Source organism: Zychaea mexicana, assembly GCF_025766255.1.
Source record: "Zychaea mexicana strain RSA 1403 chromosome Unknown BDB00scaffold_41, whole genome shotgun sequence".
NCBI classification, from domain to species: domain Eukaryota; kingdom Fungi; phylum Mucoromycota; class Mucoromycetes; order Mucorales; family Lichtheimiaceae; genus Zychaea; species Zychaea mexicana.
In genome coordinates, this window is record NW_026516704.1 from 115,651 (window position 1) to 128,917 (window position 13,267).

The following is a 13,267-nucleotide window of genomic DNA, read 5'->3' on the forward strand; positions in this document are numbered from 1 at the left end:
GAATAGCTATATGAATAGCTAAATGACAATATTCATAAGAAATGAATTATGATCAACCTATATTGATGAATGGTGCCGCTCTTATGTTTGGGTACACAATTTGCCAAATACAGATAGTTCTCTCAGCTGGTTTTGAATACCAAGTTCAGATTGTTCAGCAAACTTCCCATGTTGAACAGAGTGGTATATTATATAAAGAAATACCAACAAGCTTCCAATGCTAAATTCAACAAGGCTAAAACCCAAGCCATATCCTTCAGTGGTTTACCGCAACCTGACTGGAACACAAGGTTACAACAATTTGGCATTCCAACATGCCATGACCGCACCAAGCCAGACGCTATCGTGTACCTAGGATACCCACTTTCCTCATCCAACCCACAACTGCAGACCTTCATAGATCATCTACTCGCAACGATTAAGAACCATTGCAACATACATCTGGGAAGAGGATTATCGGTGCGTGGCAGGGCTATGGTTTTGAACACTCTTATACTGTCTAAACTATGGCATGTACTCCGTGTCATTGACGCGCCCTAGCCAGATTCCACAGAACGCTCAAAAGCATCATTAGCAATTTCGTTATGCATCGCATGTTCCCCCAGTAAAGCGCTGAATCCTAGCTTTCAGGAAGTGAAGTCCAATGACATCAAATCCTTCGATAATAGTTCATTTTGGGAACCAGATGCGATCACAGATGTCGATTTCCGTGCCCTTCGACAGTTCATGAACGTAGAACGCGCTACTGAGGAGCTTTTGTTGTATCGGTAAACCTATTTATGTAGTATAAAGACGTCAGATATGGTTGACGTACTGATTGCAATGTAAAACTGCTTTTTAGGACGAAGAAAACCAGCTTAAATCCTATGTTTTAAATAGATGTAAGCGAATCTATAGAGCATTAGAAGAAGAAAAACGCGGGGAAGCATATCAAAACCTCATTTCCCGCAAGTTACCAGCGGCTGAAAAACTCTACAAGAAGGTGCACGGCCATTCCAGGCAATATTACCAGCAACAACATGAGCAGGAAGAGCCTTTGGTTCTCGAGAGAATCGAAAACGATGCGGAAGAGGATGACGAGGAGGAAGAATGTCCTGAGGACAGATTGATGATATCTTTCGCTGATATCATTATGAGATTGATGCTTGCGCAGAGCGGGCAAGAAAACGTTGAAGACTTGCAGCGCGAGCTCGGCATCCACGAAAATTTTGATACCAATGATGTGCCATAGTAAAGACCTGTATTACTGTATACGCTAATAACTGTACTTTACTTATGCCTCGGTATTATGTTTATACGCCCTTACTTGCTATTATGTTACCTCTCACATTTCAACTATGCAAAGAATCCATTTTCCATAAGCTATTTGTTTGTTTATATTTATAACTCATATGATAAATGGCTCTTCTCACAATTTTTTAATATAACAATGAGCAAATAAAGAACACTTAAATTGTCTGTCTGTTAGAATCAATAGATAGTAAGCTGTAGTATATTAATTCCATTCATGTCTTTCTTATCACATATATACATACAGTCATATGATACCTTTAGGCTGCTGTAGAGCAATTATTTTGAGAGTAAAAAAGTACACATTGTATGTGATGACATACAATAAGCATCATTATATGTGGGCGGAAAAATGGCCCCTAGGCAAAAGGGGATAGTCAGCTAAATTGAAAGTTAGCAAAATTAGTGATTAACTCTGGTTCGAAAACTGCTAACTTTCGCAAATAAAAGGTTTTACCGGGCAATTTTTAGCAGGGAATTTTGTGCGCCAGTGGTGCAATAAATTGTAGACACCCAGTTCGCCATCTCAATGAATTGTAGACACACGGTTCGCCAAGTCAATAAATTGTAGACACACGGTTCGCCATCTCAATAAATTGTAGACACACGGTTCGCCATCTCAATAAACTGTAGACACACGGTTCGCCAAGTCAATAAATTGTAGACACACGGTTCGCCAAGTCATGCACCACCGTGTACCTTTCTATTTCATTTTAACATTATGTCAAAAACGTCCCCTGTTACTTTTTGCGAAGAAAAACTTCACTTCCCCAACGGTAGCTATACTGTTGTTGTAGCCGCTGAATTTGACGTAAATAAACGCGAGTATGCGAAACACAATCTGAACATAGGCTGATGGCAAGACGCGTCGAATCGGCAAGAAGTGCGACTTCAACGGTGGTGCGATCAGACCTGCCGTGAAACCAGCTGCTCTCGAGAACCAGCTTAGAAAAAGCTTGCGATGAATGCGGTCATCGTTTTGAATTAAAGACCTTTCCTGCCAAAGTTCACTTCTATTTCTCAGGGTGACCAGTGTAGAGTGCTCCATGAGGGTTGCCGTTCTTACGGAACATATATCGGGAAGCATCTTTCTCAAGAAAAGAAGGCTGTGCTTCTGGAATTGCCCCGCGATAATCCTGCTTTGAAGCTATCAGAATTGAAGAACGGCACGAACGAGAAAACAGGCAAAGTCACTATGGCTGGCGCCGAGTTTGACCTTCTTTTGGGCTCATTGGATAGATGCGGGTATCATTTAGAAATCGCGAAGGAGACCGCAAAAAAAGCAGATTTCCATGAGCTGGAGGATGCTACGTTGTCAGCTCGAGTGTCTCCAAATTTGGCTCTATCATATCCTATCGAGCATGCGAAATCAGCAACAGCTTCCTCAACGACAACGTCAGCAACAACAATAACGACAACACACTTTCTAGCACCGGAACAGCAACAAAACCTATCCCTGACGAAGAAATAGAGCAGCTACTGATGTCGTTGGTTAACGATGATGAATAGTCAGAAAACGAGGATCGGCACGAGATACAGCATATACCGTCATCGCAAAGTAATAATTTATCGCTGAATCCGAACAAAGAGATGTCCTGTTATATTAATGCAGTCGTGGAGGCATTTTGGCACTTGTTATTAGCGTACATTGCTCGCTTCGATCCTAGTTCTTTTATAGAGCCATCAAACTACGACATTTTTGCACTAACTTTACACGAAACGTTAATAGACTGTCAGTCCGGCGATCGTAAGGTCTGCATCATCCAGGAGAATGCGAAACTTTGTCTGGGGCCTTGAAGTGTCAGAATATGACGACCCGGACATTGGACCCGCGAGGGAAGACAGACCAGAGTTTCGATTTAGAAAACATCTCAAACATATGACCAAAAAATATTTTACAATAAGCGACGCTTCTTATCTTCAAACAAAATACGTTTCTTTTTATATACGTAAATAGTTTAAGTGGGTCTGCTAAACAGTTTAGCATAGGGAGAAAAAAGCTAAACACCTAGATACTTTTGGAGAATCGCTGTCGCTTACTTGTTAAGCTCGTTTAGGCTAAGACCAAGAGCATTGCGCCTTTCTTCACCCATTGCTGCTGCTGTCGTTTCCGAAATCCCATTAGCAGGGGCAAATCGCTCGACCTCCTTAATGATCTTGAATTTGCGACTGAAGAACTTACGATCGCCGTTTCTCCATTTTGCACCCCACGTTTTCACTGCATAGCCCCCAGCAAGCCCAACCGACCACTCTGCCCAAAGGTCAGTGACAGTCTTGATCCCCCGGTTCATCATGTAAAATGGGGCTCACTCGTTGCATCAAGATCCAGTGACTCAAAAGGTGCTGAACTCGGGATGGATGTAACTGTTGCTGTTGTTGGCTGCTGCTCTGGATGGTGCTGCTGCTGCTGCTGATGGCCAATTGATGCTTAGGTATACCGCCGCACGGCTGGATACCAGGTCAGGAAGTTTCTCGGTCATTTTGCCTTCTGCTTCTGCGTTGCATTCAAACGCGAAACCATTTCAGTGTTCATCGTGCTCATGCGTTGCTCAAGGTTGGGTACAGCACGTTGCAAGAGCAGATCTTGAAGGGGTGGCATCTTCTCGGATGGATCGTTGAGGATCTCTAATAGTTAAAATAGTAACAACAATAAGTACCATATTGATGATCATCTGCATTTTTTTTAAATCAACCCTTACGCTTTAAGCTGGATGTATAGCGGCTCTTTGAATATTTGATGGTCAACGGCAGTACGAGGCAAAAAGAAGCATCCCTGTTGAGTAGGAAAGCCGGCCAAGACACGCATGACTTTGCGAGGAGGACTTGTTAAATAAGCACCATTCATCGTGGTGTTGTTCCAACTGCCTAATCTTCTTAATTGCGCCTCATCAGCACCATCCAAATCTGCCATCTTGCATGAGGAGCCACGGGCCGCATGGGTCTTGTTGGAGGAGACAATGTTACATTTGGCGAACGCCTCGTCGATTGCTCGAAGTTGCTCCTGATATGAGATTTCGGTGGTGTTGGTGGCGGAAGGAGAAGTGCCCTTGAGCAAGCGGATATCATACCAATATCGTTTGTGAGTGAAGAAGGGGAATGGTGGTTCGTTTTCGACATGCCAACGCCAGAAAAAATAAAATGAAAGAGCCATGAAGGGGCATATTTCGACGCGGGTGTTCCGGATGCAAGCTACAAGTTCCTAACGACCGTGCTTGTTTGTCTTTCCTTGCTTGGTGATCATCATGAGGGAATGGCATTTGGACGGGCCTTCAAGCTCCAGTCCGACACTGTGCATGTCGGGTATAAAGGTGGCCTTCCGGGCCGACTCGCTATGCAACAAACAGTAGTGAGAAAGCAAAAATGCAAGAGCATTGCGCAAGAGGACCCTTCGTTCTTGGCTATGTAGTAATCGACAACGTCGGCAATTTGATCGGTGGTCGTATATCCATCGATCAATGTTTCAAGTGCGCGTTCGTCGTAATATTCTCGTCGCGGATTTGGACGAGGTCGATAAGTTCCTTGACAGCGCTACGTGGATGAGGATGGCTATTGGCAAACGAACGAACTTGTTGCTGATATAAATCGACAATGGCTGCAACGTAGCTCATGAAAGTGGAAACCTTGATTTTTATGAGCTGCGCCGATCCTTTGCCCTTGCGACGAGCATCACGGCTCGTGACCTCTTACTTGAGATTGTATTAAGTTAAGAAGCAGTAAAGCAAAACCATGAACTTGAAGTCGCACAATTCAAAATTGTCGTACATACCTCTTCCTTTAGAAACAAATGAAGTTTGTCGCCATAAACAATATAACGAGCTTCTGCAGGCAAATTTTGGCATCATTGTAACGCACCATTTACGGTATCCCGCTTTTTATTGACTAAGGTTTTTTTGGTGTTGGCTGGGCGTGCTTCGAGTACTTCACGGTGCATTTCATTAGAGATTCACACATAGCCATTTGCGAGGTCTGATACGTGGAAGAGCTGACAGTGGTGTTGGGAGACATATTTTTTTATGGAGGTTGTTCGGCCTCGAAATAAGTGAATTTATCTGCATGCCCGAGTGTCTATGACAGTGGCTGGCTGTGTGCGAAACTTGTAGTACGGATTGACAATACGATACATGAGCGTGACTATGGCTAAGAACAATAAGGTGCGGTTGAATAAGGAGTTGGAGATTAAAGGGAAAAGGGATAGATTGTATCTATTTTTTTTTTTTGTGTGTGGGTTGTTACAGAGAAGAGATGGTTATAAAGGTGGAGGTCTAAAGCGGGCTAGCAGAGAAGAGACGCGGGTGGTGACCAGGCGTGGTACGAATGGCTCATCATGGAAGATAAAACGCCAAAAGGCCGCCCAGATTGTTTGTAGGATACAGGCAATGATAGTCGGTGTGGTGATTGGGCGTGTAGGTGACTCGTCGGGTAATGTGATTTGATAGAGGAGTGACAGGATCGAGTTTGAGTTAGGATCCGAGTACCGAAGGCGGCCCCAAACTAGTTGCCACACTTGATATTTGCGAGGGCAGTCAAGTAGGAAGTGGGTCGTAGTATCGTTGTTGGAGCGACAAAGATGACAATCTGGTGATGTAGCATGAGAGATATGGAAGCGATGAAGGCGTGATGAAGTTGGTAATGTCCCGTGGATAGCGCGGTACCAGACGTTGCGGGCAGTGTGTGACCAAAAGTTGGACCAATGTTGAGTAGTAATGCCAGTGACACTATGTAGTGGTGGTGAGCAGGTGTGGCGATATCGTTTTGTCTGCCATTTCGGCAAGGTGGTATGCATGCGGCGAGAGAGTGGTGATGCATCAATTGCGCCAAGACGCCCAGAGTGGCTGTTGCCTGAAAATGCTGGGGGGAGACAGAGACGTGCAAAGCCATTGATCATGAAGAGTCGTCCTTGAGCCAGATCTTTGAAAAATCGATTAGTGAGAATCCGCCGTACAATACCATCGCAATTGAGCGACGGTGGAGATAGCCATGTGAGTCGTCGAAGTACAGATATCAGATACTTTCATTGTTTTGAAACCAGGACGATGTAGGCGGGTGTTACCGATTTTGAGGCCCAAATGGCGTTGAGTGGGAGTTGGAGGACTGATGCGGCAGGGAGGTTGGAGAATAGCCAGTCGATTGAAAGTTGATCGATAGCACGATACAGCAGGTAGCCGACGGTGGTAGAGTCCCTTGCATCGAGACCACGTAAACAAGGAAAAACCAGAATGAAGCGGGGTCGACAGGGATGCCAGAAGTGACCACAAGGTGGTGCCAAAGACCGGTGGTAAGATATCTTTGATGAGTTGAGTCTTGGCCGAAAAGCGACTCCATGAGAGACATAATAGACAAAGATGTATTAAGAAAAGTGAATTACTACGCGCACGACAAAACGTGACCTCGCGCACGACAAAACGTGACCTCGCGCACGACAATTTCTGTGGTAGTTTAGTATTCTGCAGCTGTCGTACGCACCGTCTCTTGCACAGTTTGAAAGACACGACATAGATGGTAGATAGATACTGGTAGTATGTACCACAATGAATCCGGAAAAGCTCACATGCGGGCGATGGATTATCAAAGTCAGCTATCAACTATCTCAAACATTCTGGCTACTCAAGTCTGTTATGTGTTGAATGTAGAGGAGGTGTTTATCCGTCGTGTTCTTCCTTTCTTTTTTTTCTTCGCAAAGAATACAATGGGATCCATTACTGAGCTGTGTTTCGACACTTTAGACGATCCAAAAGAAGCAGTAACCGGCTATGCGAGCAGTAACGGGTTTTAAGTCAACAGTAAGGCTACGAATAAACGTGCTTGCTCATTACTTTGCAAACATTGTGGTGCCTATAACCGCATCGAGCAGCGCAAGTGGTTAAGATGGCAGTAAATGATTGTCAGGTATGGTTGTTACACCCAAATAGGCGGTACGCATGTGCAACTGCCAAAAAAAAAATTGCGTGCGTGACGTCAAGTTTAATCGTGCGCGTAGTAGCTCCCATAGACGAAATACATCATAAATGAGATCACTGTTTCAGAAGTATGTAAAGCATACAGTAGATACACGGATTGATGATATCCAACACAGTAAACTAAATATGATACTGTTAAAGAAGCGAAAAAATGAAAGATCGATAGGATATACTACGAGCAATGTATGGGCCATGGAAGCGTATCAACAAGGAATCAGATTTGTAATAACTTATTGTAAAACACTCCACTAGAATAGACGATCGAGGTTGACAAGCCATACAATTGGCACCTTAACGAGCGGCATAATTTTCCTCTAAACATCTCCATGAATGATCCCAGAGCCAAGAAGATACTTGGCGATCAAACAGCCAAACAGACGACCGCGATGAAGGCTTTGAGAGAGAAATACGATATGCAGACCTTGCTGAATGCTGTGCGCGCAAACTCAGGCCAGGCACTCACAAAGCGTAATGCCATCACAGAAAGAGCCCATGCATATACACATAGAAAATGGGCCGGTGTGTACTTGTCCTTGCATGCCCATGATGACATCTCGTCCGAACAAGAGCTTGCTTTGGTGGAAGAGGCTTGGAAAATAGAATCGTTCACTCCTGGTTCCTTCCTTGCCTCTTAATTTTTCTTGAAAGAAAAAAAAGAAAGCAAACTCACAATGACGACTGTTGTAGAAACCATATCTGATTATTTGACCTTAGGTGCGTCACGACTCGGAGGTCGTGTCCATGAATATGGCATACTACAACAAAGCACTTTGCGAGACGAAATGAAGCGTATCCTGCATGAGGTGAGTTTTGAAGTAGCACTCTTACAATAAGTCAAAAAAATATACTGATGAATGACATTTGTCTGCTTTAAAAGAAGGCGAAGCGAAGAAATCCAGGCTGGACAGTTCCGGACAGTCTTTACATTGCTACTCTTGCGACCTTGATGTTCTTGCGCGAGCAAGAACTTATCGACAACAGTGGCCGAGCACGAGCTGTGGCGAAGTCTGCCGAAGTGCATATGGCCTTGAATCATATTATACACCATGGCACCACATGTGTGTTGGATCAACTACAAAACGCGGCCGCCCTGCTCAACGGCTTCCTCACCGGGATGCGACCAAGCAGCATTGTCCCGCCCTTGATTAAAGACCATGAACACAACGTTCTACGTTGGAAGCAAGTCATCATAAGAAGAACAAGACGAGATAACAATGGCGATGTTTTTGCTGTACGCCTCGAGTTTACCCATATGAAAAAGCGTAGCAATGATGCAACTGCTCGTCACCGCAACGAGACAAGAACAATCCAATCTCCAAGTAGCTCCTTAGACCTTGATTTTGGCTTGACACTTATTGCTCTTGTCGTCAAGCGTGGTATTGCTGATACAGAAGTCCATGAATGGTACAACTCCGGTCAGAGTGTCTTTCCAAACAAAAATGCCCATGCGAATGACCCTGTATTTCTACAGATGAGCAGAAACCGGTGAGTAAAAAGAAGGTTATTATTACTGCAATTGAACATATAACGGGGTATATTAACACAAAAGTTTATCAAAACTATTTTAGTCGATCATTATTGCAAGGCAAAGCCGCAACAAGTGAGCACATAGCGAACACTTTTTTAGAAAGTGCGAAGGCCGTCGGACCGCCGCTTAAGAAAGTTTCTTTAGCCTTGCAATCATCTGTACATGAAAGGTTTTGTTTGTTAACATTCAATGTCGGCTTTATCACCTATCTTTTCTGCAGCTCATATACAATGGTATTCCTTGCTCGCGGGATTATAGATCGCACAATCTTCCGACTTTGATGACCATGGCGTACGTCGACTCGCTGGCCATGCGGATACCAGCATCACTTTCTGGCGGTCGTACCAAGATCGAATGGAAACCTTTGACATGATGTCCTTGCAACTAGAAGGAAGAGTCAATCGCTTGATTGACCCAGATATCTAGACTCCTGCCGAATTCCGCATTTCCGAACTTAAGGCTTTGGCTTTGACAAAAAGAAGAAAAATACAAAGCCAACGAAACAGAGCCCGTGAAAGAAGCGGTTGCAACATTGAAGACCTTGGAGATGTCAACTGAAGCTACACCACAAGACATCGCCAGCCAAAAGGCAATCGTACACAGTCGGAATAATACGGCATACAGGATAGCCAAACGAAACAAAAGAACAGCTACATTTGTCAAGCTGCAACAAGATATAACCCTTGACAGCAAGGGAGTGTTGCGTTTTCCGACATGGGCAGTGGTTAGTGAAATGATGATGATCAAAGGTACTTGACAGTGTATACAATGGTACAGGTTTTTTACTCTTTTTATTGATGTACCCTGAAATATATCGACATATTTAGTCCGCAACAAGATGCCGTCGAATCTGCCCATGAAGAATCTGACCATGAAGAATCTGACCAAGGACCCGCGCAGATACCGCCAAGAAATCTTAACGATCCAAGGGTGGAGCGTTTAGAGTAAGTAAATATTCGTTTACATCAGATCGTGTAAACGGCATGCTGGTATATAATAGCAATAAACTTATCTACAATGTATATATGTAAGTTTTCTATTGAATATACCCCAGAAAATCCACGGGCCCTTGAGATGCTATATTTGCTCTGACGATGGCAAAAAACCATATTCAGGAGAAGCAGCCGTAGTGAAGCACCTTTGGAAATCATACCAATCCTCACAATGGCAAATAGCAAACGCGTATGGTGCTATGGATGGAGTGCATACACGGCTTAAGGCCTTCATGACCGACAATGTGACGCTAAACAGGAATAGTTACAACGTTTGTAACTAGTAAGAAAATGTTTCTTTTATTGTATACCAAGTATCAGCTTTGGATTGTTGTACGGGGTAAATGCTAATTATATATGCTTCTATGCATATAGTGGAACGAAAAACAAGAAAGATATGATTCTTCATTTCACGAATGAAGACGACCTTGAAAATCCACCTGAGGATATAACCATGGAGGAAGTCAAGGAACATATCTTTAACTATTTCCGCCAGTATCACAACTATGACCTTGAACCAAGCACCCTGGAGAATGTGATACAACAACATAGAGGAGGTTAGTAAGGGTGACTTGCGGTCAACCTCTTGTTGAATAAGGAGTAATAGGCATAAATATTCTAGATAGAAGTATGATGTAGATCAATATTTAGACGGTAGCTAGCCCCATATTACTCTACGTATATATAAGACAGGATCCTGAGTTATATGGATCCCTACCGTTTTATCCTTTCATATATTTGAGTCTCACCTTATTATATTGATTCATACTGTCTACCCATTCACGCTCCCAATAGTAAGTATCTGAAGTCGGCAGAGAGATACTACAATCTTTCTTTGTCGAGACACTTACCAAAACATTTGACAGTATGTGGAACAAAACCTTTGAAATCATTTAAATATAAGCTATCGCGTGCTTCACTGATCCTAGTCATTAATGTTCCTTTTTCCAATATCATAGCTTATTTCGCTTCACCTTACTCTTAACAACAGACCAGAACTGCTCAATTGGATTAAGTTCAGGAGAATACAGGGCACATGAACGCGTCTTTATTTTTGGATCAGTTGACATTGTTGTCGGACAGACAACTTTTTGGTACGACATCAAACTTAAAATCAGCGAGTTTACTTTCTGAAATGACTGTATGCGCACATGCGCAGTATGGTTTTATAGTGGGGAAATTAGTATATAGATAAAGTGCGGTGCACCGCAAATTCCAATCTTTTTTGAATCGATACACTAAGTTTTTTGAAGCAAATGGATGTCTATACTATATTATGAGGGATCATGATTGTAAATAGTTTTGATTTATATCTAATCGAGTTAAAAGTTCCTGAGCAAATGCACCTTGTCCACTCTTGGCATCCAACTTGTCATGAAAATCACCAAACACACCAAAGCTGCCCTCTAAATTCCGCGAGTTCATCACGTTGCCCAGACGTCCGATCCCGCGGTCGTGCAGCTTGCTTAGAACCTTAATAAACTGATGTGCATGCTCCATGAATTGCTTCAACAGTTGCTCTTGTTGTCTCATTTGATTACCGTCAGGATGTGTCGTCCGTTGCCGTAACTGTTGTTCATCCAGTACCATAGCAAAGGCTAATACATCCTCGAAAACTTGATTCAACATGTGCTTGATCGGCTGCTGACTTTTTTTCAAGAAGCATTGATAGAGCATTCGATCCAAAACGTGCTCGTGGTATTCGCCAAACATGATTGGATCCATCGTCTGAAACAAGTTATTGCTACTGTCTTGTTGCTGCTGCTGCTGCTTCTGTTGAATGCGTTTGATCATTGAAAGCCAGGTACTGTGGATCGCTGTATCATATACATATCCGCTCAGCGTATTCACAAACTGTCCGACTTGAAACCGCATTCGATGCTGTAATAGTTGAAGCGGCGATGATGTTGAGGAAGAGGAAGAATGGTGTTGTGTGCGTAGTTTTTGGTAAATGTATTTGACTGTAGCATTGATCCGATGTAGTTGTAACAGGAATGTAAACATGCGATTGTACTTGTCCAGCGTGCGGTTGTTGATTATAATGTCCAGCGGATAAGGAACTCGGTATTGCAAACACAAGAAATCCAACGCATCAATCTCTATTATGGTAATAACATAGTACAGTGTCCATATTAGAAACATTCTTTCCCGCTGCCCCCACAACACCCCCAACCCCAACCCCAACCCCAACAAAGAAACTTACTGCGTGCATCACACCACCGTTTGCTGTTGCCATGGTCTCCTTGTTCTTCTCGTACGCCAAACGTTAAAACGTCATCGATATCTACAGTGGCCTGATCCAACGACTGCTGCTGCTGCTGCTGCTGCTGATGTGGCTTGCAGATATCCCCCTGAATATCAGCTGGCATCTGTGCCAGACTTTCCAGCAACACGGCTCTCAAGGACATGTTCAAATCCGATGTACGTGGAGGCCATTGTTTTGTCCTCCCATGTAACTTAATTCCCACCACCACTGCTGCTGTTCTTGATCCACTGTCACCAGGTTCTTCTTCATTATCCGCGCCAGTACTGAATAACGCATCCACCATAGCACTAGTGAATCGATCGTCGCCGAACAAAAAGAACCGGCGAATCAACTCGAAATGAGCTTGAATGTGGAACTTTTCAATAAACAGTTTCATGGCTGATTCGTTCACGAGTGGACACCATATTGCCAGAGGCTGATGCACGCTCTGATCTGTGATGGTGTGTAACACCGGGATATACTGCAAATTCTTGTCGGTCCTGTGGGAGTCATCGATTGGGTGACACAACAAGATCGTGTCAAGCGTTTTGTAAAAGTCCGTGACGAGTTTGATCTCTTGATCCAGAGGTTTGAGCGTGGGGATTAGATTATTCGTTTCTTGTTCGGGCTCTTGCATTTCAGCATCGTCATCGTCAACGCTGCTGTTGCTGTTGAATGGTTTTGCAAGATCCTAAAAAAGAAAGAAACTCAGTTCACCATTATATTTACACCCACACGTGCCCTCCATCCATCCTTTACTAAACCATAGAAATCCCCTCATTTTTTAAAGCGTTCACTGTAACATACTGAAAATGATATAGATGCAGGATCCTCATTGTATTGGCGAACAAGGCGAGCAAATGCATGCAGCTTGTTGATATATCTAAATAAAGGGCAATGAATAAAATTTACAGTGGCAAGTAAAAAAAGTACACTCTATGTAGAACACTTACTCGTGACTTTGTGCTTCTAGGGGCATCCAGCGTAGCATCAGCTCTGAGCTATTTTGATCTTGGCCTCCTCCTGTGATGCAGCACAGCGGATGTTCTGGTTTGAAACGGCGTAACAGCTGCAGGGCGTTGCCCGTGCGTAGAATGACGCCAGCCTGCATCGAGTTGAAAAAGTGGGGCAATTCATCCTCTTTTCTTGGCTACAGTAGAAGAAGAAAAAAATTCTCTATATCAGTCCGTATATATATTACAGAGCAAAGAGAATGGACTACTACAGCCCTAGAGAGTTTATACCTGAAAACGGT

General features: G+C 43.5%; 4 protein-coding genes across 4 annotated transcripts; 3 read left to right on the top strand and 1 right to left on the bottom strand.

Moving 5' to 3' along the window:
• Positions 1–168: 168 nt before the first annotated feature.
• BDB00DRAFT_872837 (uncharacterized protein) lies at positions 169–1,231 on the top strand (the record flags this gene model as incomplete). The annotated part of the gene is made up of 3 exons (XM_053127010.1): positions 169–459; positions 541–767; positions 880–1,231. The coding sequence occupies 3 exons, from the start codon at positions 169–171 to the stop codon at positions 1,229–1,231; spliced, it is 870 nt and encodes a 289-aa protein (XP_052979243.1).
• A 780-nt stretch (positions 1,232–2,011) lies between these two features.
• BDB00DRAFT_872838 (uncharacterized protein) lies at positions 2,012–2,761 on the top strand (the record flags this gene model as incomplete). The annotated part of the gene is made up of 3 exons (XM_053127011.1): positions 2,012–2,101; positions 2,142–2,207; positions 2,315–2,761. 3 exons carry the CDS (start codon positions 2,012–2,014, stop codon positions 2,759–2,761), a joined length of 603 nt encoding a protein of 200 aa, XP_052979244.1.
• Positions 2,762–8,193: 5,432 nt separating this feature from the next.
• BDB00DRAFT_788329 (uncharacterized protein) lies at positions 8,194–10,879 on the top strand (the record flags this gene model as incomplete). The annotated part of the gene is made up of 5 exons (XM_053120791.1): positions 8,194–8,732; positions 9,603–9,719; positions 9,776–9,802; positions 10,143–10,324; positions 10,851–10,879. 5 exons carry the CDS (start codon positions 8,194–8,196, stop codon positions 10,877–10,879), a joined length of 894 nt encoding a protein of 297 aa, XP_052979245.1.
• On the bottom strand, positions 10,832–12,988 carry BDB00DRAFT_825517 (Spc98 family-domain-containing protein). The gene is made up of 2 exons (XM_053123674.1): positions 11,971–12,988; positions 10,832–11,866 (listed from the first exon to the last, which is right to left on the bottom strand). The coding sequence occupies exons 1-2, from the start codon at positions 12,647–12,649 to the stop codon at positions 11,052–11,054; spliced, it is 1,494 nt and encodes a 497-aa protein (XP_052979246.1). The 5' UTR covers positions 12,650–12,988; the 3' UTR covers positions 10,832–11,051.
• Positions 12,989–13,267: the final 279 nt, after the last annotated feature.

Coding starts and splice junctions, on each gene's coding strand:
- BDB00DRAFT_825517 (XM_053123674.1), bottom strand. CDS start 12,649: ATGCAAGAGCCCGAACAAGAAACGAATAATCTAATCCCCACGCTCAAA. Junction 11,867..11,970: donor ACGGTGGTGTGATGCACGCA/GTAAGTTTCTTT, acceptor TTACCATAATAG/AGATTGATGCGTTGGATTTC.